The sequence below is a fragment of the Jaculus jaculus genome, chromosome 14, assembly GCF_020740685.1.
Source record: "Jaculus jaculus isolate mJacJac1 chromosome 14, mJacJac1.mat.Y.cur, whole genome shotgun sequence".
Classification (NCBI taxonomy): domain Eukaryota; kingdom Metazoa; phylum Chordata; class Mammalia; order Rodentia; family Dipodidae; genus Jaculus; species Jaculus jaculus.
Genome location: NC_059115.1, coordinates 8,090,963 through 8,118,739, shown reverse-complemented (window position 1 = coordinate 8,118,739; position 27,777 = coordinate 8,090,963). Strand labels below are relative to the sequence as shown.

General features: G+C 42.9%; 1 protein-coding gene and 1 pseudogene across 2 annotated transcripts; both read left to right on the top strand.

The window, feature by feature from the left end:
• The first annotated feature begins 276 nt into the window (after window positions 1–276).
• On the top strand, window positions 277–24,531 carry LOC101599550 (sulfotransferase 2A1). Of its 2 annotated transcripts, none has more exons than XM_004672769.2 (6): window positions 277–446; window positions 1,611–1,819; window positions 5,363–5,489; window positions 13,583–13,677; window positions 20,473–20,650; window positions 24,419–24,531. In XM_004672769.2, exons 1-6 carry the CDS (start codon window positions 314–316, stop codon window positions 24,529–24,531), a joined length of 855 nt encoding a protein of 284 aa, XP_004672826.1. In that variant the 5' UTR covers window positions 277–313. The 2 variants fall into 2 exon arrangements, with proteins under 2 accessions (XP_004672826.1, XP_044990020.1); XM_045134085.1 differs by lacking the exon at window positions 24,419–24,531 and adding an exon at window positions 22,130–22,205.
• A 670-nt stretch (window positions 24,532–25,201) lies between these two features.
• Window positions 25,202–26,296, top strand: LOC101603963 (annotated as a pseudogene).
• The last annotated feature ends 1,481 nt before the right edge of the window (window positions 26,297–27,777 follow it).

Genomic DNA, 27,777 nt, shown 5'->3' with positions numbered 1-27,777 from the left:
TTAATAAAGAGTATTATGAATTATGCCACATTTCCATGTTATTGTTAATGATCTGGTGGCTCCTGCCTTTGAACTCAGTTCACACCTCTCCTAAAATGCTCTCTGAATGAGTTCACCATTACTCAATACTGCAAACTTTGACCATACATTACAATTTGTATTCCTCCCTATCAGCCACATAACCTCATCACAAACAAGAGCAGGTTAATGATTGTTTTGTCTTCACTATAAATCTTAGCTCCCAGCATTTGCTACAACCTTGACTGGTGGCTATAACGAGAGAACCCTAACACCACACACAGAGACCTTTGTCATGTCAGACTATGTGTGGTTCGAAGGGATACCATTTCCTTCTGTGGGTTTTGAAACTGAAACCCTCAGAAAATGCTGTCAGCAGTTTGTGGTGAAGGATGAAGACACAGTCATATTGACTTACCCCAAATCAGGTAAGGAATCCAGATCCTGAACTGTACGTGAGAAAGACCATGGCTGTGGTCCTCATTCACTCAACAGATGACCCAAATGCTCTATGAACTTGAAAGTGTTCAGCGATTTGGGGAAGAGAGAGCAGTGCTTCATGGTATGTTGGTTTAGAGAAAAGGAACTAAGTTGACCTGTGTACTCAGTAGGAGATTCTAAGGAATGAGAGGAACCAATAACAGTGGGTCCTAAAGCAGATTCAGGCATTGGCATGTTTCTGTTGCGGAGGAGGGCTATTAGAGGGTGACAGGTAGGAATAAAACAGAGAAGGCACATCTAAATTGAGATGAAAGGACTGTACTGAGAACACTTGGAGGAGATGCACTTTTTCAGGGAGGAAAAAATGACCATGGAGAATGGTCTGGAACTGGAAAAGAGCCTGAAAAATCAAAGGAACTGGACAAACATGCCTCACAGGTTATAAGGGGTCAGGCAGGACACACTCTGGTGATACAGGACTCTGAGGTGTCTCTAAAAGTGACAGAGCCATTGGCCCTCGGGTTCTAGCTCAGGAGTTGGGTTCTGGATGTTCATAACCACTACAAGTTCTTGTCTCAAGCATGAAATCCACACAGATCATAGAGGATAAAGTGTAAAAAGATTTTATTATAGGATTTTTTTTTAAAGAAAGAAAAGAATGACAAACTCTCACTGTAAGGCGAGAGGGTGTTCTTGGACATGGGGAAGCCTGGCTGGTGTCTCTGGAGTCTTTTCTGGGGATTCAGTGGATGAGGGGCTCAGATGGTCAGTCTAGTCCCCACACTAGGTTGTCCAGGTGCTTCTTGAAAGGGGGAAATTTTCTAGGAAAGAGATCAGTATAAAAACCAGATTCCGCTTGGCGTGGTGGTGCACGCCTTTAATCCCAGCACTCGGGAGGCAGAGGTAGGAGGATCACTGTGAGTTCAAGGCCATCCTGAGACTACAGAGTGAATTCCAGGTCAGCCTGGACTAGATTGAGACCCTACTTCGTAAAACCAAAAGAAAAAACAGATTCCCTTTCTAACATTTCTGGCTTCCAGCAAAATGGTGGTTGTGAGGACTCCTTTAGGGAGAAAATGATGGGGAAGAACTAAACATATTTACAAAAGGAATGTTGTAATGAGTAACCATACATTTTCCTTATCTACCAGGAACCAACTGGGTGATTGAGATTGTGTGCTTGATATGCACCAAAGGGGATCCCAAGTGGAACCAATCTGTTCCCACCTGGGACCGCTCACCCTGGGTTGAGACTACCATAGGATTACCAGCGCTAGAAAATAAAGAGGGTCCACGTCTCATCAGCTCTCACCTCCCCTTCCAACTCTTCCCCAAGTCTCTCTTCAGTTCCAAGGCCAAGGTCAGTGCCTAGTGGTGGGGAAAGTTTTGATAAAATACTCCTTGAAATTCAACATGCCTATATGAGCCCTAGAGATCTTGCTGAAATTATCTCTCCCTCTGTCTCTTTCTGTCTCTCTCTCTCTCTCTCTCAATGCTATTCTGTAGGTCTGTGTATGACTTGAGATTGTCATGCAGCAGGTGAGAGTAATAATGGCCCCCTCAGGCTATACCAGAATGCCATCCTAGCCAGAATTAAGGGGGAAAATGAAATGATAACATGTGAGACATTGGAAACCACATCTGATGCACAACTAGAATTTAAGACACTATTATCTAACAGAACGTCCATGTTTTGGTGGCATTGCGATCATCTTGTTGCTGGGACAGAGCACCTGACCAAAAACAGCTGATGGGAGGAAAGTTTTTCCTTTGGCTTATACCCTTGAGGGGACACTTCATGACTGCAGGGAGTGCACAGCATGAGCAGAAGCTGGGCATGAACCCCTTTCTCCAGTAGGTGAGAGTAGCAATAAGAAAATAAGCCATGTGCTGCCATGAAGGGAGCTGGCTATACACCCCTAATCCTGCCCCAAGAAGCACACCTCCTCCAGCAAGTTTCCACCCGCTAAACACCCATCAGCTAGGGAATCAAGCATTCAAACCATATGAGTGTAGAGCTGGAGAGATGGCTCAGCAGTTAAGGCGCTTGGCTGCAAACCTAATGACACAAATTCAATTCCCTAGTTCCCACGTAAAGTCAGATGTAGAAAGTGGCACAGGCATCTGGAATTTGTTTTCAGCAGCTAGAGACCCTAGTGTGCCCATATTCTCATTCTCTCTCTCCCTCTCTCTCTCTCCCTCTCTCTCTCTCTCTCTCTCTCTCTCTCTCTCTCTCTCTCCTTGCCAAGTAATAATAATTTTTTAAAACATGAGTTTATGGAGAACATTGGATTCAAACCATCACAGTTTTTATCATAGATAATTCACCAATCCTTATTCAATAAATAGCTCCTTCCCTGTCGTTAGAGCTGGCCATGTGAGTAGATGATGTCTCAAGGCCCAAAGTCATGGGAGGTTGTTTATGAGCATTGCTGGCTGTACAGCTTGTGGGTCCAGAAGGATAAAGATGACCAAGAAGGGGATTGCACATGTGGTTAGGCCCCTCTATATGGATTAAGCGTCCAATTGGGATGAGCCTTGTCATCAGACTTAGGCATGTAATAGAGAGACCTCATGGGTTGGTGGACATTGGTCAGGTGGGGCCAGCCCACACAGGTAGAAGCAGGAAGCTGTTGCTGGGGAGTCACTGGCAGTCATCCTGGAGAGACTGGATCAGATTCTGGTTCTAGTCCTGCCAAGGCAGCCAAGGTGACATCTATGTTCTCCTTGGCTGATTGTCTATCATCAAGTTATATGGCTCCTATTCCTCCTTCAGAGTCTCCTCTGCTGAGCTCTCTTTGAGGAGCATTACTATGGAGTTGGTAACTTCAGGAGATCTTTTTCCTTGGCGATAGAGGATGGATGGATGGATGGATAGATAGATAGATAGATAGATAGATAGATAGATAGATAGATAGATAGATGGATAGATGATAGAGATTTATGCATCTGAAATTAGTGTCTTGGTTGAGTCTTTCTGGCACAGCTGGGTTGACTTTGCATTTGGATCAGTACTTGATGTTCCCAGACTTGTCTCGGTTAGGTGGCTTCTAGATGTCCGGCTGTGGAAACACTGATTGCTAATTCGTTGTGTGCATTGTCTAAGGTGACCCAGGCTCTCAGGGGGTGGGATGTTGAGTGCCGAGGCCAATGTATCCTGTGACCTCTTGGGCTGGCTGGCTTCCACACCTGGACAACAGTGAGGGTGCGGTAACAGATGTCCAAGGTGAGAATCCACATGCTCTCTGAACCTCATGAACTTGGGGCGAAAACACATGACCATGAGGGGGTTATGGTGGGTAGATGCTGAGAAGGTGTGGTGGTCCATGTGTCCTATGACCTTCAGTAGCCTGGGAGGCATGCAGGACCTTGTGGTGAGCGTCACAGTGATGGGAAGTGAGTGGAAATGGGCATCTGTCCATTGTCCATCAGGCTGTCACAAGGCCAGCATGCATGTTTAGGGCTGCAGTGGGGATCACAGTGGTGGAGGCCGAGTGTGGGGTCCATATACTGTGTGACCCTCACCAGCCTGTGGGCATGTGTGACCTGCAATTCATGTTCTAGTAATTTTTCTTTTTTCTTTCTTTTTTTAATTATTTTTTTTAATTTTATTTATTTATTTATTTGAGAGCGACAGACACAGAGAGAAAGACAGATAGAGGGAGAGAGAGAGAATGGGCACGCCAGGGCTTCCAGCCTCTGCAAACGAACTCCAGACACGTGCGACCCCTTGTGCATCTGGCTAACGTGGGACCTGGGGAACGAGCCTCGAACTGGGGTCCTTAGGCTTCACAGGCAAGCGCTTAACCGCTAAGCCATCTCTCCAGCCCAATTTTTCTTTTTTCTTTCTTTCTTTCTTTTTTTTTTTCTTCCTGGGGTAGGGTTTCACTCTAGCCCAGGCTGACCTGGAAATCTCTCTGTAGTCCCAAATTAGCCTTGAACTAAGCATGATCTACCTCACTCTGCCTCCTGAGTGCTGGGGTTAAAGGCCTGTGCTGTGCCCAGCTCCGACAACCCTTTCTGTTTTAAAGCTTCTAGTGGCTGTGCACATTCAGAGGTCTGATAATGCAAGAAGGAAAAGATACTGCATTTATCTCATGGTTAGATTCCTACCCCAGTGACTAGATCCCAGCAACTTTAAGAGGTGAGTGGATGCTGTAGTGAATGTAATAAGGTCCCATTGATGTTTAACTGGCATTTTATACACACTGCTTGAATAAGGGTCAATTCAAGACTTTGAGGCAGGAAGTCTGGGGAGATGGCTTAGTGGATAACATGCTCACTGCTTCAAGCCAGAGTGGCTGAGTCCATCCTCATAAACCACATACAAATCTAGAAGCCCTGGTAGGCTTCTGTAATCCCGATACTCTGACGGAGAGATGGGAGGTGGAGACAGAAATTCCAGCTCTCGCTGAGCACTCAGCGAGCACAGCAAAAGCAGCAGCAGAGCAAGTCTGAGAGGAGAATCTCTGCCTCCAACGAAGTGGAAAAGTGAGGATGGGGCTGCAGAAACGGCTCCGCGGTTAGGATGCTTGCCTGCAAAGCGTAACGACCCAGGTTTGATTCCCCAGGATCCACATAAGCCAGATAGACACAGTGGCACATGCATCTGGAGTTTGTTTAAAGTGGCTAGACACCCTGGTGCGCCCTCTCACTCTCTCTTTCTCGCTCACTCTATCTCCCTCTCTCTCTCTCTTTCTCTCGTTCTCATCTTGTAAACAAATAAAATGTTTTTTTTTAACTGAGGAAGGACCGGAAAGATGTCCTCTGACTTCCACACATGCCCTTGCATCACACACATGAATACATAAGCACATGTGAATACATGCACAAATATAATAGATAAATAAAATATTTAATGAGAAATTACTGTATTGCTCACTTATTTAATTTTCCTTTTCAGGTGATTTATGTCACCAGAAATCCCAGAGATGCTCTTGTGTCTGGTTATTTTTTCTGGAAAGATACAAACCTTATTAAGCACCCAGCGTCCCTGAAGGAGTATTTTGAGTGGTTCATCAAAGGAAATGGTGAGTGTTCTGTGAGATACAGGAGCTGGGGGATGCTCAGTCCTTTGTTCTAGAACACACTGTGATGACCTGAAATTTTTTATCTACACAAGAGGACCTTTAACTCCTGATTTCCTCTTGAGTACTGGGGTTACAGGCATGTGCCACTGTGTCCTACTGCTTCTTGGACTTTTTATTTTTATTTTTTTAATTTTTGGTTTTTCAAGGTACAGTCTTTTTTTTTTTTTGGTTTTCGAGATAGGGTTTCACTCTAGTCCAGACTGACCTGGAATTCACTATGGAGTCTCAGGGTGGCCTCAAACTCACAGCAATTCTCCTACCTCTGCCTCCTGAGTTCTGGGATTAAAGGTGTGCGCCACCACGCCTGACAACAGTCTTGCTCTATCCCAGATTGACCTGCAATTCACTATGTAGTCTCAGGATAGCCTCAAATTCACAGTCATCCTGGTAACCTCCACCTCACAGGTGCTGGGATCAAAGGTGTGTGCCACCACGTCCAGCACCTCTTGGTCTTTTATAACTACTGGAAATGATCTGTAATATGTTGCACAATTCAATTTCTTTTTACAATGGTCATTTCCTCTCAGCGTCAAGTCCAGTCTTAACATCAAGGAAGTAATGTGCCCTCTCAGATTGAACCCAGCTGAACTCTCCAGTCCTCTCTAAGCACTTGCTTCAGGTCACGTTTTCAGAAGCTAGGTAATAGGACAAGCAGGTAATGAAAGGGAAAGAGTGAGTACCCCAGTGCTGGAACAGTTAACACACTGAGGGTAAAGAGGATGGAAGGCGATGCAATGTGAAATGGACATGAGGCTTTGGCATGAAGGTGTGCTGTGCCTTGAACATCTCCACACGTTCTTGGGTAAGAGGCTTGGTTCTCAAGGTGACAATATATGGTTGTAGTGGAGCCTTTAAGGGGTAAGGTCCAGTAGGAGAAGCTCTGCTAATGACAAAGGGTAAAGGCAGTTCTGCAGAGAGGGTTGTAAGAAAAGCTTAGCATGGGTCCACCTAGTCTCTCTCTGGCTCTCTATCTTAATGCAGTCACTTCTTCCGGCACATGGTCCCGCCACTGCTGTTTCCCATGAGCATGCTCCTCCAAGGCACAAATCGGCCTGTGAGGTGATGAGTATGGTACTTGAACCTGCTACTTATCACCTTGCTATTTTCATGTGTGTATATCTCAAAACATTATGTGAAAAACTGTAAATATATTTCTTAACTTTGTATTTACAACATCCATACCTATAGACAATATACCATGATCATAACCCCATACCATTACCACCTTCACTTGCAACTCAGGAAACTCCTATCCAGTGAATTCTTCTTTCAATTAATCTCTCTTCTATTTATTTTCTTGAGGAGGGAGCTTCAAGGTAGGGTCTCACTCTAGGCCAGGCTGACCTGGGATTCTCTATGTAGTTTCAGGTTGGCCTCAAACGCACAGTGATCTGCGTACCTCTGCCCCCACCCCTACCCCAAGTGCAGGCAGTAAAAGCGTGCACCACTACACCCTCTCTCTTCTATTTTGATGTCATAATTTTTCCCGCCTATCACGCAGGTAGCATCAGCAAATGTAAGTTCATGGCCAATTTGTGTCTGGAAGGCACCACTGCAAAGCACCCTCCCCTTCCTTTGACTTTTACATTCATTCCACCACCTCTTCCACAATGGTCCCTGAGCCTGGAGGGTGTGATAGAGATGTCTCACTTAGTGCCAAGCACTCCACTGTCACTGCTTCTCAGCACTCTGGTGAGTTTTGAGACTCCCCAGTGGTCACTGTGTCTGAAAAAGAGAAGCTTCTCAAACCAAAAAGTGAGATTAACATTTAAAATGGACCTAAGTATAAGAATTTAGACAGCAGTTTGATGGCCATAATGTATCTATTTATCCAGATAGTACTGGCAATTTTCCCCCTAGGGCTTATGACCTCCTGAGCCACAGGCTTTCATTTATCTGTTCAGTGCCAGGCAAGAATTCCCCACCATTGAGAAGGCCTCAAATCCAACCAGAGATCAGTTGGATGCCCCATAACAGACTTGCCTCCTTCATACCACTTGGTAGATTTGGCCCAACTGGCCATCCATACAAGGTGCTGCTTAAGACTGCTCATGATTTTTCTCCTGCAATGGACTGCATAGCTCTTTCCAGCATCCTGACAACTAGTCAACAGGGAAAAGGCTTACAACTCAGCTCTTTTTTGTTACTATGGCTCTCTTAAAATCAGGTATGGTGATAAAGCCAGCCTTTTGTTGTTGTTGTTGCTCAGAATCACTTTAGCTATTCAAGTTCTTTGTGTGTGTGTGCTTTCAAATGAATTTTATGACTGTTCCACTTCAGTGAAGAATCACAGTGGAATTTTGATGGAAATTGCATTACATGTGTGGATTGCTTTGGGTAAGATAGATATTTTCACCATATTGATTCTTCCAATCCATGAACATTGGATGTTTTCTCCATTTCTTGGTGTCTTCAGTTTCTATCCTGAGTGTCTTAAAATTTTTATTGTAGAGATCCTTCACTTCCTTCTCAGGTTTATTCCAAGATACTTAATTTCTTTAGGCAATTATGAATGGGAATGTTTCCCTGATTTCATCCTCAGCCACTTGTTATTGGCATATAAGATGGCTACTGACTTCTATGTGATAACTTTGTATTCTGCTACTTTGCTGAAAACATTTGGCACCTTAACAGTTTTCTGGTAGAGTCTTTAGAGTTCCTTATATAGAAAATATTAGAGAATTATATCTTCTACAAATAATGATAATTTGACTCCTTGCTTAATATTTGTGTCCCTTTTATTTGTGTCTCTTGTCTTATTTTTATAGCTGAGGTTTCCAGTAGCATATTGAACAAAAAGTGGTGAAAGTTGAGCTGGGCGTGGTGGCGCAGGCCTTTAATCCCAGCACTCGGGAGGCAGAGGTAGGAGGATCGCCATGAGTTCGAGGCCACCTTAAGACTCCATAGTGAATTCCAGGTCAGCCTAAGCTAGGGTGAGACCCTACCTCGAAAAACTAAAAAAAAAAATAAAAAAAAAAAGTGGTGAGCATGAACGCCCTTCATTTTTCTGATTTTAGTAGGAATGCTGCAGTTTGTACCCATCTAGCATAATGTTGGCTGTAGGTTTGCCATAAATAGCCTTTATTGCGTTGAGTTATGCTGCTTCTCTTCCCAGTTTCCTTGGGACTTTTATCATAAAGGGATGTTAGATTTTGACAAATGCCTTTTCTGCATTGAAAGGAGATCATGTGATTTTTGTCCTTGAGTGTATTTATTACATTTATAAATTTGCCTATGTTATACCATCCCCGCATCTCTGGGATAAAACTCACTTGAACAGAGTGAATTGCCTTTTTTATGTGTTCCTGAATTCTGTTTGCTACTATTTTGTTGAGATGTTTTGCACCTATGTTCATGACAGAGAGTGGTCTTTAATTTTCTGAGTTTTATTTATTTATTTATTATCATTGTCTGGTTTTGCTACCAGGGTAATGCTGGCTTTGTAAAAGGAGTTTGTTTTTGTTTTTCTATTTTATGGAATAGCTTGAGAATCATTGGCATTAGGACTTAGGTGATGGTCTGGTAGAATTTACCACTGAATCCAACTGGGCCTGATCACTTTTCGTTGGAGAATTTTTATAATTGTCTTGTCATAAATTGCTTATAGATCTATTTAGATTGTTTATCTCATCTTGCTTTAATTTGGCTAAGTTTTATATATAGATACTCATTGATTTCTTTTAGATTTTCCATTTTAGTTGAGTACATGTTCCTGAGGTATGTCCTTATGATTTTCTGAATTTTATTGGTATCTGTTGTGCCCTCTTTATCTCTAATTTTATTGATTTATATCTCTCTTTCTTTATTTTGGTAAGTTTTGCTAAGGATTTATCAATCTTGCTTATCCTTTCAAAGAACCAAGCCTTTGTTTCATTGAGTCTTTGTAAGATTTTTTTTGTTGATTTATATTTCATTAATTTTTGCCATGATCTTTATTATTTCCTTTCACCTACTGATTTTTTGTTTGCCTTGTTCTTTTTCCAGGGTCTTGAGATGTAGCACTGTTATTTTTTGTGACCACTCTAATTTCTTTCTTTCTTTTTCTTTTTTGACAATTTTTTTTAAATTTTTATTTATTTGAAAGTGACAGAGAGAGAAAGAGGCAGATAGATAGAGAGAATGGGTGCGCCAGGGCCTCCAGCCTCTGCAAACGAACTCCAGACGCGTGCGCCCCCTTGTGCATCTGGCTAACGTGGGTCCTGGGGAATCGAGCCTTGAACCGGGGTCCTTAGGCTTCACAGGCAAGCGCTTAACTGCTACGCCATCTCTCCAGCCCTTGACAATTTTTATGTATGTACAAAATGTATTTTAATCATAGTCATCTCAGCTATCTTTCCTTATGCCCTCTCCCTCTTCCTTTGTTCCTTTCCTTCCTGCAACTAGTCCTTCTACTATTTTTTAAGTTGATTATGATTATTAGATGACCCTCCTGAGTGCTGGTCACATTCCCATCACATTATAGTACTCGATCTTCCCACCCCCAGTCCACTTAGGGCCCCCTTTGGTAGGGTTATTGGTGTTTCCTGTGGGGTAGAAATGCATCAATCAGTCTGTGTGGTGGGGAGGGGGCGGACAATTCCACAGGACACTTCTTCTCACCCTGTGGCCTTTACAATCTTTCTGTTCCCTCTTCCACAATATTCCCTTTGACTTGGAAGGTGTGTTATAAGACTACTTTTGTGGAAAGCTCTCTGCAATCTCTGACTTGCTGCTTTGAGGTGTTTTGAGTGTCCTGTGCATCTGTCACCATCTCCCCATCTCCCCAGAGCTGATTCTCGGGCTAACAATGAGAACAGCGCTCACATTTAGATCGCCACTTTCTCCATGTCTCATGGGCCCTGGCAGATGTGATGGAGAGGGCTCATTTCATGCTAGGCAATTGGCAATCTTTTCTCATTGAATTGTTGGATCTTGGTTTTCAATATTTTCTGTACAACAAAGCAGATTTTTTTTTTCAGCCAAGAATGAGAGCAGCATGCCTTAAATGTGATAATACTAGTTATTGAAGAGTCTTCTGGATGGGTATACCTACTTTCTTGGCCAAAGGCCAGTAGGAGTGTCTCTCTGAGGTCTATGGCCTGCCTATCCACAGGATTCTGACTTCATTCGCAATACCAGGTAGGAGTTCTCTCTCACTGAGCAGACCTCATAACCAATACAGAAAGCTGTTGATTACCTGCCTAGCCTCTGTGCCACTATGGCTCTGGAATGTACATCTTGTCCAGCTAATTGATTTCATAGTCTGCAGGGTCCCCTGATTGTTCACTCTACCTTCTTAATATAGGCACTTCTGCTTTGAGGTGTTCTGTGTGTCCTCAGGGTTTATCACCATCTCCCTTAGAACTCTTAGAACTGTTCATTGTGTCCAGTAGGTTTTAGTATGTGTAGTTTTGTGGGTTTTTGTTTGTTTGTTTTTTAAGTTTTCGAGGTAGGGTCTCACTCTAGTTCAGGTTGACCTGGAATTCACTATGTACTCTCAGGCTGGCCTGGAACTCATGGCGATCCTCCTATGTTGGGCTCCTTCCCGCACAGGCAGTGCCCAGGCAAGAACCAGGCCTGCTGGTTCCTCCCTTAGGGGTTGAGGGAGGAGGATGAGCGTCTGACAACCCAGAAACCTCTCCTGGCCACCCAAGAAAAATCACACTGACTAGAGTCCTTTCCAAGCAGGAACTCACTTTATTCTTACAGGCGGGTGTTTATATAACATTGAGAACGAAGGCGGAGACTTTAGGGTGTGGTGAGATGTAAGGGCCAATAGCTTACCGAGACCTTTGAGAAGATTGGTTGTAAGCACGCATGAGCAGGGGACTCTAACTTCCTGTGCGGAAGTGGCAGGCCAGAGGCCATTTGGCCCCCTGCTGAGTTCTAAGTGCCCATGGGCAGGAATTCTAATTTCCTATGTGGAAGTAGCAGGCCAGAGGCCATTTGGCCCCCTGCTGAGTCATAGCTGGGCAGAGGCAGTTAGGCTCAGGAAGTTCCACTAGGCCTCACATCCCAGTCTCTCAAGGCCCAGCACTCCTACCTCTGCCTCCCCAGTGCTGGGATTAAAGGCGTGCACCACCACGCCTGGCTTTAGTATGTGTACTTTCATTATCACTTGATTCTAAATTTTTTTCATTTCCTTCTTAGTTTCTTCAGCTACCCATCCATCATTTAGTAATGTATTGTTTAATTTGCACAAGTTAGTGTATGTTCTCTAATCTTTCTTGCTGCTGATTTATAGTTTAATCCAATTGTGACCAGATAGAGTGCAAAGAATCATTTCAATTTTTCTGTCTTTGTTAAGATTCATTTTGTGTCCTAATGTATGCTCTATTTTAGAGAAAGTTCCTTGTACTGCTAAAAAGTAAATGTGAATTTTGCAGCATCTGGATGACATGTTCTGTAGATATTTGTTAGGTCCATTTGTTCTATGATGTCATTTAATCCAGAAGTTCCTCTGTTTATATTTTGCTGTGATGACTTGTCAGTTGGTGAGAATGGGATATTGAAGTCACCAATTACTATTATGCTGGGGTTATTTGTTGCTATCTATCTAGTAGTCTTTGTTTAAATGAAATTGGGTGCACCCATGTTTGGTGCATATATATTTAGAATTATAATATCCTCCTGTTTGATTGTTCCCTTAATCAGTATAAAGTGACCTTCTCTATCTCTTCTAATTAATGTGGGTTTGAAGTCTACCCTGTAAGATATTAGAACAGCAACACCTGCTTGTTTCCTAGGGTCATTTGCTTAAAATACCATTTTCATCCTTTTATCCAAAGGTAGTGTCTGTCTTTTATGGAGAGATGATTTTCTTGGAGCCAACAGATAAAAGAATCCTGACTTTTAATCCAGTCTATAAGTGTACATCTTTTGGTTGGGAAATTGAGACCATTGATATTTAGTTTTTATTTAAAGGTGTGTCTGTCTTCTTAATTTTGTAGCTCTTGCTGTTTTTGTGTTGCTCACTTGCATTAAGTGTTATTCAAGTATACTTTATTTTTTCCCTCTGGTCTCATATTGTGCATTTACTTCTCTTCGGACAGAAGTGTCCATTCAAGTATTCTATAGAGATGGCATAATGGTCATGTATTCCTTTAGCCTGTTTTTATCATGGGAAGTTCCTCTTTCTTCTTCAATTTTGACAGATAGTTTTGCTGTATATGGTAGTCTTCGTTGGTGGCTATGGTCTTTCAGAACTTGGAATACATCATTCCAGGCTCTTCTGGCTTTTAAAGTTTGTGCTGAGTGATCTGCAGTTATCCTGATGGGCTTGTCTTTATCGGTGACTGATGCTTCTCTCTTACTGCTTTCAATATATTTTCTTTGGTCTGTGTGTTCAGTAATTTAATTATAATATAAGGAGAGGTCAGTTTCTAGTATTATCTATTTGGTATTCTAAATGCCTCCTGAATCTGTGCTGGCATATCTTTCCCACCTTTTTTCAAGCTCAGATATTCTGTTCTCTCTATGATCCATTCTACTGATAAGACTTTCTACAGAGTTTTTTTTTTTTTTAATACTTTATTTATTTGACAGAGAGAGAGAGAGAATTTGCATGTCAGGGCCTCTAACCACTGCAAATGAACTCCAAACGCATGAGCTACCTTGTGCATCTGGCTGCACATGGGTACTGGGGAGTCAAACCTGGGTCCTTTGGCTTTGCCAGCAAGCACCTTAATTGCTATGCCATCTCTCCAGTCCCCTCTACAGAGTTTTTTGTTTGACTAGTTGTGGTTTTCATTTCCAGTATTTCAGATTGGTATTTCTTCAGTATTCCTATTTCCTTACTCATAACTTGCATGCCATTGCTTATTATGTTATGTTGATTTCCTATGTTCTCCTTCAGGAGTTTTCTTTTTCTTCTCCTCCTCCTTCTTATTCTTATTTGATTCCTTTGTTTTCTTCAAGCAAATTTATAATCATTCTTTTGAATTCTCTGTCTGGCATTTCATCTAATTCATCAGATCTAAAAATTCGGAATTTTTGTATTTGTGCCATCACAGAGGTTGTAACATGCACACTTTCTGCCTCCCCTCCCCACGCAGTGCCGTATGGATCATGGTTTGAGCACGTCCGTGACTGGATGTCCATGAGAGAGAGGGACAACTTCCTGGTACTGAGTTATGAAGAGCTGAAAAAGGTACCACCAAGTCTTCTAATTTATTAGTTTATTACTTATTCATTTGATATGTGTAATTAGTATGTAATATGTGCATGTGGTATATGCGTATGTGTGTGGTATACATATGTGTGTACAGCATGTGTGTGTGTGTGTGTGTGTGTGTGTGCAGCTAGCTGTGCCTGTCCCAAGAGCACACATGCAGACACCAGAGGAGGTCACCAAGCGTTCTCTACCAGTCTTCTGCTTTCATTCCTTGAAACAGAATATTTCACTGAACCAGGAATTCATATCATCTTTCAGGCTAACAGGCTCACCAGTGAGCCCCACTGACTCTCTTTTCTTTCCTCTCCTTAGCCCTCATTTTACATGTGTCCATAACCATAATGTTTTTACATCACTTTATGAGATTTAACCCAGGTCTTTAAGGCTTGTACAGCAAGCACTCTTTCTTACCCATTGAGCCCTCTCCTTAGCCCCCTAACCATCATTCTTATAGCTGCAGTACACTGTCTCACCATCATCCTCACTTCATTTAGCATCCAACCTTTGTCAGGTACTCCATTCCAATTTCTCTATCAAAGTTAAACCTCATTAGGAGTGAAATACCTCCACTCTCCTCCTCCTTCTTCCTTGCTTTATGCCTTCCTTTCTCCCTCCTCTTTTTCTCCTTCCTCTCCCTCTCTTCCTCTTTGTTTTTTTCCTTATGAGATAGAGCCTCACAACAATTGGATGCTAAGGCAGGATAATTAGGAGTTATAGGTCATCCTTTACCATAGGGTATCATGTTGCCCAGGCTAGCCTCAAACTCACTATAAAGTGAGACTGGTCCTTCTGTCTCCACCTACCAAGTGCTTAAGTTACAACCATGAGCCATGTTGTAGTTACCTTCTCATTGCTGGGACAAAGCATACAACCAAAAGTAGCTGATGGAAAGAAAGTATTTAATTTTACTTACACTGAGGGAAAGCTCCATGGTCTCAGGAAAAAACATGGCATGAGCAGAGGCTAGATCACACATCCTTGCCACAGTAGGTAAAAAACAGTAAAAGGAAAGTCAGCCAAGTTTTGGCAAGAAGGACCTGACAGTTATACCCCTAAAATGTCCCCCAACAACACCTCTTGCAGCAAGGCTCCACCTCTCGAATTGCCATCAGCTAAAGACAAGGATAGAAAACACATGAATTGGGGCTGGAGAAATGGCTTAGCGGTTAAGGTGCTTGCCTGAAAAGCCAAATGACCCAGGTTCTATTCCCTAGGACCCATGTAAGCCAGATGCACATGATGGAGCATGCATCTGGAGTTCACTGGCAGTGGATGGATGCCCTGGTACACCCATTGTCTGTCTGTCTGTCTGTCTATCTATCTATCTATCTATCTATCTATCTATCTATCTATCTGCGTCTCCCTGTCTCTCTCACTTTCTCTATCAGAATGGATAAATAAAAACAATTTAAATAAAAGAAAGTGCATGAGTTTGGGGGACCATCTGATCCAAACCACTACACCCACCCCCGGCCCCAGTGAACTGATGAGTAGTGATAATATAAAATGCAGTGTATTCAGTACAACTTTGAAAGTCCCCGTAGTTTTTGTCAATCTCAACACTGTTCAGTCATCCCCACAGTCCAAGGTTTCTTAAGTGCGAGCCTGTAAAAATTAAAACACATAATGTCACAGTATAAACATTCACAATGCAAAAGATGGTATTGTAAGGAAAGATCAAACCAAGGTAAGGTCTAAAATAAACAGAGCAAACATCAAAATCTCTAGCTTCAAGTCTGACTTTTATAACCAGTGATAAAGTCTGTGGGAGTTCCAATTCCATCTTTCCAGCTGGGCTGCTCACTACCCAGAAAAATCCCCATCTCAAACTAGAAGCTGTCTTTTGCAACTGTCCCATAGCCCTGGCATCTCGTAGGCAACCCACAGCTCATCCTATCCTCATAGCTCCACTGGGTATCCATGCAGGGATTCCAACAATCCTGCCTCACATTGCTGAGTAGCCATTCCAAAAACAAACACTGCATTACAAATCCAAAAGCCCTTTCTTTTCTGCATTTGTTATACTTCCATAGCACTAGGTGGAATTCCAAATTTATTAATCAGTGGGCAATAAAGCTGACTTTGAAGAGCATGACACTCCTGCAACCAGGCCCTATACTTTCAAAAGAGTAATCATTCTTCCTGTTGTACCATTGTAGAAAAGTTGGTCCTATCTCAATGGTTGTAATCTCTTAAACAATTCCAGCTGAATAGGCAGTAGTTTGGCCTTATAGATTTTATTTCTTCCTGTGCCATATCCTTCTGCTGACACCAGTCATTTCTTCCAAATTCAACACTGTACAAATTATCAGAAAATAGGAAGAATGCAGTAAGCCTCTCAGACAAACTACTTTTAGCCCAGTCTCAACAAAACTCTCTTCCTCTCATAAGCCAAGCCTACACACAGTCCACAGATCTTTTCCGCATTTAGATCCTTAAACTTTTATCAGCATGTTCCACCAATGGCCCCTTACAGTACTTCAAGGCATCTCTCAGTCCAAGGTTGAAGATCCTTCCATAATCCTCCCACAAATCAGTTTCAGAATGTCAGGAGCCACAGTTGGGTTTCTATTGACAATGGCCCCCACTCCTGGTACCAATTTTCCATTGCAGTTACCTTCATGTTGCTGGAACAATGCACCCAACCAAAAGCAGCTGATGGAAGGAAAGTATTTCTTTTGGCTTACAGTCTTGAGAGGAAGTGTAGGGGAGTATAAGGGAAGGCATGGCATGAACAGAGGATGAACATCACCTCCTTGCTGCAACAGGTGTAAAACCACAGCAGGAGAGTCAGAAAAGTTCTATAGTAGGAAGCTGGGTGTAACACCCCTTAGCCTACACCTCCTCCAACAAGAAGGCTCCACCTCCAAAATTGTCATCAGCTGAGGACCCAGTATACAAAACATAGGAGTTCATGGGGACCTCTGACCCAAATCACTATATACTACCTTGCCCAGGTTATGTCTTCTTTATTTCAGCCTATTATATCCTGGGGTCATGTACCATGGCTTATGATTTCTCCACAGGTTTTAAATTTTTCAGCAGATTTGCCAGTGATGTAGCATTTATACTTGTCTGACAGAAATGAATGATGGTATCAAATGAACCTATTTGAATATATTGTGAGGTGCCAAATACTCAGGTGAGGTTTTTTTGGGGGGAGCGGTTCGAGGTAGGGTCTCACGCTGGCCCAAACTGACCTAGAATTAACTATGTATTCTCAGGGTGGCCTCAAACTCACGGTGATCCTCCTACCTCTGCCTGCAGAGTCCTGGGATTAAAGGTGTGTGCCATCAGGCCCGGCTTCAAGTGACTCTTAGTCACGCTCAAAACGGATAAGACTGTGTAGTTGGTAGGAAGGATAGCATCTATTCTTTGATAGCACAGTAGAATAAGTGTGGTTGACAAGGATAAGTTGGATATTTCAAAAGAGTTAGTAGGAAATAGTTCAAGCATTCACAACACAAAGTAATGTCATATGTCTGGGTGACAGATACGTCGTACGCTGATCTTGTCATTACACAATTTCTGGGGGCTGAAATGCTACAGTGAACCTCATAAATATGTACCATCAACTATCTGTGAGCCCAAGATATGTCATAGTTAAAAATAAATAAATAAATAAATAAAACGTCAGGGCTCAGCAGTTAAGGTGCTTGCCTGAAGAACCTAACAACCCAGGTTTGATTCCCCTGTGCCCATGTAAAGTCAGATGCACAAAGTGGCACGTACATCTGGAGTTTGTTTGCAGCATCAAGAGACCCTGACATGAGCCGGGCATGGTGGCGCACGCCTTTAATCCCAGCACTCGGGAGGCAGAGGCAGGAGGATCGCCAAGAGTTCGCGGCCACCCTGAGACTACATAGTGAATTCCAGGTCAGCCTGGACCAGAGTGAGACCCTACCTCGAAAAACCAAAAAAAAAAAAAAGAGAGACCCTGACATACCCATTTTCTCCTCTCTCTCTCTCTCCTTGCAAATAAATAAATAAAATATTTTAAAAATAAAATGTTAGGGCTGGAGAAATGGCTTAGCAGATAAGGTGTTTGCCTGTGAAGCCAAACAACCCAGGTTCAATTCTCCAGGACCCATGTAAGCCAGATGTACAAGGGACACATGCATCCGGAGTTCGTTTGCAGTGGCTAGAGGCCCTGGCATGCCTATTCTCTCTCTGTCTGACTCACTTCTCTCCCTCTCTCTCCCTCCCTCCCTCCCTCTCTCTCTCTCTCTCTCTCTCTCTCTCTCTCTCTCATTGCAAATAAATTAATTAAAATTTAAAGTATATATTTAAAAATAAATAAATAAAACGGTAGAGTTCAGCATAGTGTCACATGCCTGCAGTCACAGTACTTGGAAGTTGGGGATAGGAGGATCAGGGGTTCAAGGTTCTCCTCCACGATGCAGTGATTTTGAGGCCAGATTGAGCTTCATGAGACTCTGTCAAAACAAAGCAGAACAAAACAAATGGGAAAAAAAGGATTAAATTAATGAAGACTGGAAGGTATTTTAAAGAATATAAAAGAAGACAAAAATGTATGTGATGATCTCATTGGAAGAAGACTTTGATTTGTATAAGAAATGCAATATAGGGCTGGAGAGATGGCTTAGCAGTAAGACATTTGCCTGAGAAGCCAAAAGACCCAGGTTCAATTCCCCAGGACCCATGTAAGCCAGATGCACAAGGGGCACATGCATCTGGAGTTCCATTTGCAGTGGCTACAGGCCCTGGCATGCCCATTCTCTCTCTATCTGTCTCTCTTCTCTATTTCTCTCGCTCTCTACTTGCAAATAAATAAAAGAAATACAATGTAGCACCATCTACCTGAGGAGCATAACATCCTGTCATATACCTTTGCCCACTTCTGTAAAATTTGTATATTATTCTCAATGAATATTAATTTTTCAGATGCTTCACTCCCTAAGTCAGGTGTCTCCTATGACAGTTACCTGTAAGTTCTCTTTCAAATCATTCGATAGATTCTTTATTATCTTTATTATTAATTATGGACATGCTAAGTATGTGAAGAGCACATGTTGGTACTGTCCTTATCCTCACCCCTTCTTACTTTAGTTTTGTCCTGGTTATCTAGCTCCTTGTAGATAGTAACAGAGCTCTTATAATAAAAACAAAGAAATAAAAACAAGATCATTATGGCCCCAGGATTCTAAGAAAAGTCTTTCTAGTTCTAAAACCTCTACTTTATTATAGCACTCTCCCAGGATTAAACTGGACATAGTTATGCATTTCTGTATTCCCATTACTCAAGAGGCAGAATTGTGAGTTTGATGCCAATCTTTACTTCATAGTAACATATTTTCTTGTCTCTAAAACAAAATAAGGGCTGGAAAGATGGCTTTGCAGTTAAGGTGCTTGCCTGTGGAGCCAAAGGATTCAGGATTGATTCACCAGCATTGACATAACCCAGATGCACAAAGTGGTGCATACATCTGGAGTTTGTTTGCAGTGGTTAGAGGCCCTGGCATGCCCATTTTCTCTCTCTCTCTCTCTCTCTCTCTCTCTCTCTCTCTCTCTCTCTCTCTCCCTCTCTGTGTGTTCTCTCTCTCTCCCTGTCTCTCTCTCTCTCTCTCTGTCTCTGTCTCTCTCTCTCTCCTCTCTGTCTCTCTTGCTCTCTCTCTCTCAACTAAATAAAATATTTTTTAAAAATATAAAATCTCTAGGAATTATATGGCAGGCAATAATTATTCAGGTCATATATAAGACAACATAAAATTATGTGTATTGGGCTAGAGAGATGGCTTAGTGGTTAAGCGTTTGCCTGTAAAGCCTAAGGACCCTGGTTCAAGGCTCCATTCCCCAAGACCCACATAGGCCAGATGCACAAGGTGGCACATACATCTGGAGTTCATTTGCAGTGGCTGGAGGCCCCTGGTGCACCCATTCTCTCTCTCTCTCTCTTTCCCTCTCTCTCTCCCTCTTTCTCTCTCTGTAGCTCTCAAGTAAATAAATAAAAATAAACAAAAAAAATTTTTAAACTTATGTGTATTAAAAGTTAGCCACAGGAAATAGTATATTATCTAATATAAAATTGATCTTGATCAAGTTCTTTCTGCATCTTTCCTTAATTAATATTTATCACTGTATCTAACTGTTTCTAAAATTATTTTTAAAAACCTCAGTGCATGTAGCCAGGTGTGATTATGCTCCTGAAATCCCAGTACTTGAGAGGTGGAGACAGGAGAATGAGAAGTTCAAGAACAACCTTTGCTACAATGCTAGTTTCAAGACAGTCTGCAATACATGAGTCCCTGTCTCCAAAAACTTTAAAAGTGGGGCTGGACAGATGGCTTAGTGGTTAAGGTACTTGCCTGCAAAGCCTAAGGAGCCAAGTTTGATTCCCCAGTATCCACATAAGCCAGATGCACAGGTGATGCATGTGTCTGGAGTTCATTTGCAGTGGCTAGAGGCCCTGGTGCAACCATCCTCTCTCTCTATCTGCCTCTTTCTCTCTCTGTCTCAATAAATAAATGAATGAATGAATAAAATCTTAAAATAAAACAAAAACTTAAAGAAGCAAAAAGAAACCACAAACCCCAGGGAATGTTCTTATATGTCCAAAGCTCCATGACTCTGTCAAGTCCACACCAATATTCACACCATGTATTTAATTCCTCTCCTCCAAAAATCTTTTCTCATTTCATTATGTCATTTCTTTCTTCTTATCCCACTTTTCCTCATTTTGCTTCCCTCTTTCTCATTTGTATCTCATTGTCTTTCCTTTCCTATCCTAGTTCTCATCTCTGCTTCTTTTAGGACACCCGAGGAACTATAGAGAAGATCTGTCAGTTCCTGGGAAAGAAATTAGAGCCAGAAGAACTGGATTCAGTCCTCAAGAATAGCTCTTTCCAGGTCATGAAGGACAACAAGATGTCGAATTTTTCCATGATTTCTAAAGATGATATTACAAATGGTTTAGTACTTTTGAGAAAAGGTAAGGCAAATGCTGTACCTGAAAAATGTATCTGAATACATGGAAGGCTGTCTTGTGATAGCAAGGTTCTACAAATTAAGGTGTGTCCGTGTGTCAGCATTAACTGCTCATCACTCAGAGGGGCTCTCATAGCCCCTTAGAGGTGACTCTTCTTGGCTGTGATGTGGGATTCAGGTCCCTCAACAAAGTTTACTTGCCCTGGGAGAGGAGCGTGGCATTGGAGAGTGTTACGTCAGAGCTACCCAACTGGTGAGTTAGCAAGGAAAACACTCTGGGCAAATAAACCCATCAATAAATAACCCAGTGAAAAAGGAGAGAGTACAGGCTTTGTCAGCCTCCCGGGGTGAAAGACTAATCATGGCTAGGGCTCAGCTCTATGACAATATCTCATGCATGGAGGTGAAAATATATCTGGAATGATAACTGAGGGAATACATTAAATGCTACTAAAGATTTTGAACAAGTCAAGGCCGCTGTCACTCAGAGGATCTGGAGTACACAGCGTTAAGACTGGGGTGGTTAGTCTCCAGGCTTGAAGGGGAACTTGGAAGATCCTCATTTTTGCTTTCTGATTTGCTCCTCCTGGAATGGGAATGTCTGTCCTGTGGCTCACTATTTTCTTCTTGGGAGCAGACAGTGTATCTGTTTCATAGCTTTGCATTTGAGGAGTCGTTGTGCCATAGTGACTCACATCTTTAGTCTAAGCCATGCCTAATTAGGGGAGGAGCACTTGGGGTGTGACTCAGAGTTGGTGAGGGGCTGGGGTCAGAACTTGGGTCCTTGGGAATAGGGTGCACAGGAAAAGAACGTGAGTGTGGATGTACAAAGTGGGGTTTTGTGGGCTCAGGATTGTTCTTTCTCATAATTTATGTTTTGCTACCCTCGCCATCAGTATCTCAGAATATGGATAAGAGATCCTAAATATGTAGTGCTATTAGGAACTTAAGAAGGAAATTAAGGCCAAGTGAAGTTTGCCCCTAATCTCACATGACCTTACAAAAGGAAATTCGGGCACAGACTAGAGAGCACAGCCACATGACCAGGTGACCATCACCACCTCCACAGCAAGGACGGAGGACTCCAGGAGAGACCCACACTACTGACAGCTGGCATGAGACTGCTGGGCTCCAGATTGGGCGAAGACAGACTTCTCTACAGTAGAAGTAAAAGATGCTCCTAAGAGGAGATGGTTTTTATTCTTAGATTTCCTGTCATGACCATGGAAATGGACAAACAACATATTTTTGGCAGAGACAAAATGAAGCAGATGTAATAGCATTTTGAGCATAATTCCATGAGGACAGCGAGCAATTTTTTTTTTTTTGTCTAAAATGACTCTTACAGAAGGTGACCCTACTTGATTTTCATTATCCTCCTGACGCTCATGCAATTCGTTATATGACACAAATATTTGATCTGATTTCAAAAGCCATTTTTAATTGAATTACTATAACAGTCCCATGTGACTTGTATTTTCAGACTGCTCTTATCCAGCAATAACGTTTTCTCCAGAATGGTATGTGAACAGACTCAGCTCGTAAGCTGTGAGCCCCGCCAAAAACCAGGTCATTGATGCTGGAAATTAAACCTCCAAACACCGTGCTTCACTCCTTCAAAATGTTAGTAGCAAGGAGGCTGATGGAAAAGAAAAGATTAATATTGTCCTTCTCCAATTCTATGTCTTATCTGTGCCCATTCGTTCATCAGGAAGGTACACACAGATCCAAGTTCGATAACTGAAAAGAGTAGTTCACTAGAAGTAGTAAAAGGTATTTGCTTATGTCCTGAGAAGTAAGTGACTGAAAAAAATCATAGACATAGGTCTACAAGATTACTCCAGGCTGAATCCAGGCAACCTTTAAAAAGGTAATGTAGGGCTGGAGAGATGGTTTAGTGGTTAAAGCACTTGCCTGCAAAGCCTAAGAACCCATGTTCGATCTCTCTCCAGATCACATGTAACCCAGACACACAAAGGTGTTGCAAGCACAAGGTCGCACATGCACACAGCTGGTGTAAGCATCTGGTGTTCAGTTGCAGTGTCTGAGGCTCTGGCATGCCAATTCTCTTTCTCTATGTCCTTCTCTCTCTAAAAAAAATAATAATAATTTAAAAATATTAAAGTAATATAACTAATCGAACTTAGATCTGTTCCCATGTAAATGAGCCAAACATGCATCCTCAAAGTGAAAACCAATCTGCCAATACTTTTCAAAGCATAACAGCATTCTAAATGAAACTGAAATTAAAGAAAAAAACTTATGCATTTTGACACCTTGTCTAAACACAGTCCTATGGACAATGAGTCAAATGCAACTTTGTTTTTTGAGTTGATACAACATTTGAAAACTAATTTCAAGACTTCTATGTAAAAATAACCAGTATTCTGGTTACTTTGCAGCTGCATTTTCCATCAACATGATTCTGCTACAAATGCAATGCACAGAGTGACAATATGACTTTCAGATTAGCAGCAAATTTGATGTGATCTCATTATGAGACTTTTTTAATATTTTTGTTTACTTATGAGAAAAAGGGAACAAGACAGTGAGCCAGGGTTGCTCACCACAGCAAATGAACTCCAAATGCACGCTCCACTTTGTGCATCTAGCTTTAAGTGGCTACTGGGGAGCTGAACCCAGACCACCAGTTTTGCAAGCAAGTGCCTTTAGCCACTGAGGATCTCCTTAGCCCTCCTTATGGGGCTTTTCTAGGTCCTATGTTCTCAGGCACAAATATCCCTGACTTCACAACAATGCCTCACTCATGTCATCACTTTTTGTCATCACCTACATTTGTGAGCAGCTGTTTTCAGAATGAAGCAAAGGGAGAGTAGATTAGAACCAAAACACCCAACAAGCACTGTGAGAACTCACTGAGAACTGCAACTAATGCCATCAAGCCAGATACGGATGTTAGTTTCTCTAAGACAATGTCAAGTACCCCAGTGGCGGGCTGGAGAGATGACTCCGTGGTAAAGGCGCTTGCTGCTAAAATAAAGCCTAATGACCTGAGTTTGATTCCCCATTATCCACATAAAGCCAGGTACACAAAGTGTGTCTAGAATTCCTTTGCAGCTGCTAGAGGCCTTAACAAAAATGAATGCGCACACCAAGACGTCTAGCCACTGCAAACGAACTCCAGACCTGGGGAGAAGGAAAATAGAGAATAGCAATGCATGGGCCAGGGCCTCCAGCCACTGCAAACGAACTGCAGATGCATGCACCAGTTCGTGCATCTGGATTTATGTGAGTACTGGGGAATTGAACGTGGTTCATTAGGCTTTAAAGTGTCTTAGCTGGTGAGCCATGTCTCCAACCTGACATCTTTTCATCTTTTCTTTTCTCTCTCTCTCTCTTTTTTTTGGGGGGATAACTGTGGTAGATGGCATGAAACTAACACAAACTTTTATTTTATTTGCTCCGCAACTTTCATGAGTGTTTGTGTATTTAATGTATGGGCTCAGACAGTGCTCAATCTGATATGACCCAGAGAAAGCCAAAGTGTGGCCATCCCAGTGTAGACATACGGGAGGACAGAGCCCATGTTGCCGGCAGCTGCTGAGCTGGGAGGGAGGGAAAGTGAGAAATTTGTTTCCATGTAGGTAGGGATGTGTATGAGTATGATTTCAAGGGTCCTCCAAGGACACCTCAGTCATTCACAGACCTACTACAGCAAAGGCACAAGGCAAGAACCTGTGAAGGGCGGTGGGTGAAAGGTGTTCAGCTGCACTGTCCAATCTGATTCCAGTGTGAACTTCGCGTTTTCCAGGTACCTCTGGAGACTGGAAGAAACATTTTACCGTGACTCAAGCTGAAGCCTTTGATAAAATATTCCAGGAGAAGATGGCAGGTTTTCCTCCAGGGCTGTTCCCATGGGAGTAAGGCCCAAATGGATCTATGTGGATAACGATATCTGATTTCCTGTGTAGTATTGGGTGTGATCATGGAATAAATAAAAACAATTATTTAATTTTAGAACCTTGAATTATTAAATATTTCCATCTTTTTTATTGAGGCAGTGTCCCACTGTCGCCCAGGGTAACCTGAAACACACTCTGTACCCAAGGCTAGCCTTGAACTCACGGTGAGTCTACCTTAGCTTGTCTACTGAGTGCTGGGATTATGGCCATGAACCACCAGGCATGGCTCATATATTTGTGTCTTATATGACTTGCTTGTTATACGTTTCCAGGAAACTTCTATTCTCATCATAGAACCCCATCTTTAGGCGCTGGGGAGATGGCGTAGTGGTTAAGGGGCTTTCCTGCAAAGCCTCAGGGCCCAGTTTCAGTTCTCCAGTACCCACTTAAGCCATTTGCACAAGGTGGACCATGCATCTGGAGTTCTTTTGCAGTGGCTGGAGGCCCTGATGTACCTATTCTCTCTGTGTGTCTTGTGAATAAATAAATAAATAAAGTACTTTAAAATATATTTTTTAAGGCCAGCAGAAAACAGTTACCTTTTTTTGGAGGACCAAGAGCAAAAAAAGAGAAGAGGTCATGGAGTCAGTCTGCACAGTGTGCCCTCTTCCATTTCTGCCTCCATCGCCACCATGGTGCCAGTGAAAAGCTGGTGGCAAAAGAAAAGAAAAAGAAAAAAAGAAGAAGCAGCAGTTTCTGAAGTTGACCCTTGACTGCGCCCTGCAGAAGAACTCGTGGATGGTGTAGATCACGGGTGAGTTCCTCCAGGAGAGAATCACGGTGAACAGAAAGGCCGGGAACTGCCCTGGAAGTGTTGTACACGTCAACAGGAGCAAGAGCAAGATCACTGTAATTTCCGTGGTGTTTGAAATATCTCACCCAAAAATATGTGAAGGGTGCTCGCAAACGGCATGTGGAGGGAAGTCAGCCCGGGCGGGGGTTGTGGGGTTCTGCGGGAGGGGCAGGGGTCACCTGCGCGCCAGCCGTCCTCCCGTCGTGGCTGCAGGCATAAGTATAGTTGAAAATTGCTTTGGAGCAGCTGGTCAACCCTTAACTATACCTGGACGGGTGCTAATCAGAGAAGGAGCACTGACTAAGTTGTGCAGAAGCCTAAGGCAAGGCAGTTTTTCTTATTTAATGACCGTCTTGAATACGGCAACATTGTCAGCTAGAAGAAAAAGTACAACAAACAAATAATCCCCTTAGAGAATGTCACCATTGGTTCCATCAAAGATGAAGGAGAATTAAGGAATGGGTGGCTTATCAAGACGCCAACTAAATCATTCGCAGGGTGTGCTGCCTCCTCCACGAGAAGTCAGAGCGGATGAATCCCATAAGTAAAAGTGCTGCTGATTTCCTCTCCCAGAGCGGGAAGACGGCCAGTGACGAGCCTGGGTTCCTGACTCCGAAGCCACTGTGTGTATTGCGCTGTCAGAAAGCGAAATTTGCACCTGTTCATCGTCGTCACCGGGGCAAAAATGTGGTTTTGTTGTTCGTGGGCCCTGCTCGGAAAAGAGATTTCTTCTTCCGAGCCAGTCTTCTAAGCCCGTGCGGATTTGTGACTTCTGCGATGACCCGCTTTCCACCGGGGCCATGGCCACGTGCCAGCCCACTAGATCTCACTCTTTGTCACTGAAGTCTCCTTTAACGAGGTATCTGATGATGATGATGATGACGGCAGCGACTACGAACACGCTTTGAAATATTTGATTGGGCTGACTATCTGAGAAATCAGCTGTGGGGGAAATGTCAAGTTCTTTGCTCTCAGTTGCTCTCTAACCGCGAATTTGCCTGAGAAACTTTGAACCTATGTGCCTCTATCTCGGATACAAAGTAGGGCCCCTGCCTTTTGCTCCTCCCTGGGCTCCGACAGGGATACATTGTTATTGTTGGGATAAAGTTTTGGTTTCTTGTTTACTTCTAGATTATTTTCTTGTAAATTGGGGAGAGATGTTTATTTAGCAGATCTTGGACATTTTTTCCCTGTTAAGTGGAAAAAAATATAAGCACAGAATGGGAACAAGTGTGTAATGTAACTAGTTAATAATAAAAGCATGTTTCTGCCATTCTGTGTAATGATTAAGACACCAGTGACTATGGTTTGGAAATACCAAGTGATGCCTTATTGTAATCACACTGTCATATGAAACAAGCCCAGACCTTCTCAGTTTTTGGTTGATTTAAAGACACCGGTGCTCTTGGTGATAAAATGAATCTTTATAAATGAGTGTAATTCAAAGAACTAAATTTAGAGGTGTCTTCATTCTATATGAATACATACTTTTCCTAAAACAGTTCTGGGGGAAAATATATATATGTAATTTTTTTTCTTGGTTTTTCGAGGTAGGGTCTCACTCTGGTCCAGGGTGACCTGGAATTCACTATGTAGTCTCAGGGTGGCCTCGAACTCTCAGTGATCCTCCTACCTCTGCCTCCCAAGTGCTAGGATTAAAGGTGTGCACCACCACGCCCAGCTTAGTTCTGGTTATATTTTTATATCTTACAGGTACCAGATCACAATGGTCACATACATGTTTAAATTAATAGGTTGCCATTCTGAAGAGTTTGGTTTGACATTTATCACTAGTTTAGAAATGGCATATTGCATTAGCTTTGACTTTAGTAAGACATTTTTTAGATGCAGATTCATCTGCTTTCACGTTATTTTAGAATGAAAAAGTCTTCTTATAAAACCTGTGGAAAGGGGACTTCTGGTTAAGATGGCGGCGTAGGTACCACGCCAAAGCAGCCTGGGGGGGGAAAGACCAAAAAAAACTCAGCAAAATACACACTTTTACTAAAAAGTGAGGTGTATAGGAAGTTGAGGCGGCAGCGGAGAAGTGGAAGAGTTATAGAGCATCCAGAGCCTGCACAGCCGGGAACAGCGGCTCCGGGGCGGCTCGGCTACCCGCCGCAACCGCGGAGCGGCAGAAAACCGCCGGACTCTCGGCTCGAGCCGCAGGACAAGCCAGGTGCGGGATTTTCCCCTCACACCGCGCTCTCCGCAACTCGGGAAACGTGAGGGGAGAGCGGCAGCGAGCAACGGAGGGAGGAGCAGACCGCGAGGTAAAAGCACACGTGGAGAAACAATACAACAAGAACAGCCGCGGCTCCCTCCCCTCACCCTGCCGCCTGAACCCAGCTCCAGCGAACACAGCAGCGGCCCGGGACCCGGCCACGCCAACTTGGGCTGACGGCGGGACCCAAG

Bases quoted from the DNA above. Each gene is read 5' to 3' on its own strand.
- LOC101599550 (XM_004672769.2), top strand. From the start codon at position 314: ATGTCAGACTATGTGTGGTTCGAAGGGATACCATTTCCTTCTGTGGGT. The intron at 5,490-13,582 runs GTGAGTGTTCTG...CTCCCCACGCAG, and splicing joins GTGGTTCATCAAAGGAAATG to TGCCGTATGGATCATGGTTT. The intron at 13,678-20,472 runs GTACCACCAAGT...TGCTTCTTTTAG, and splicing joins GTTATGAAGAGCTGAAAAAG to GACACCCGAGGAACTATAGA.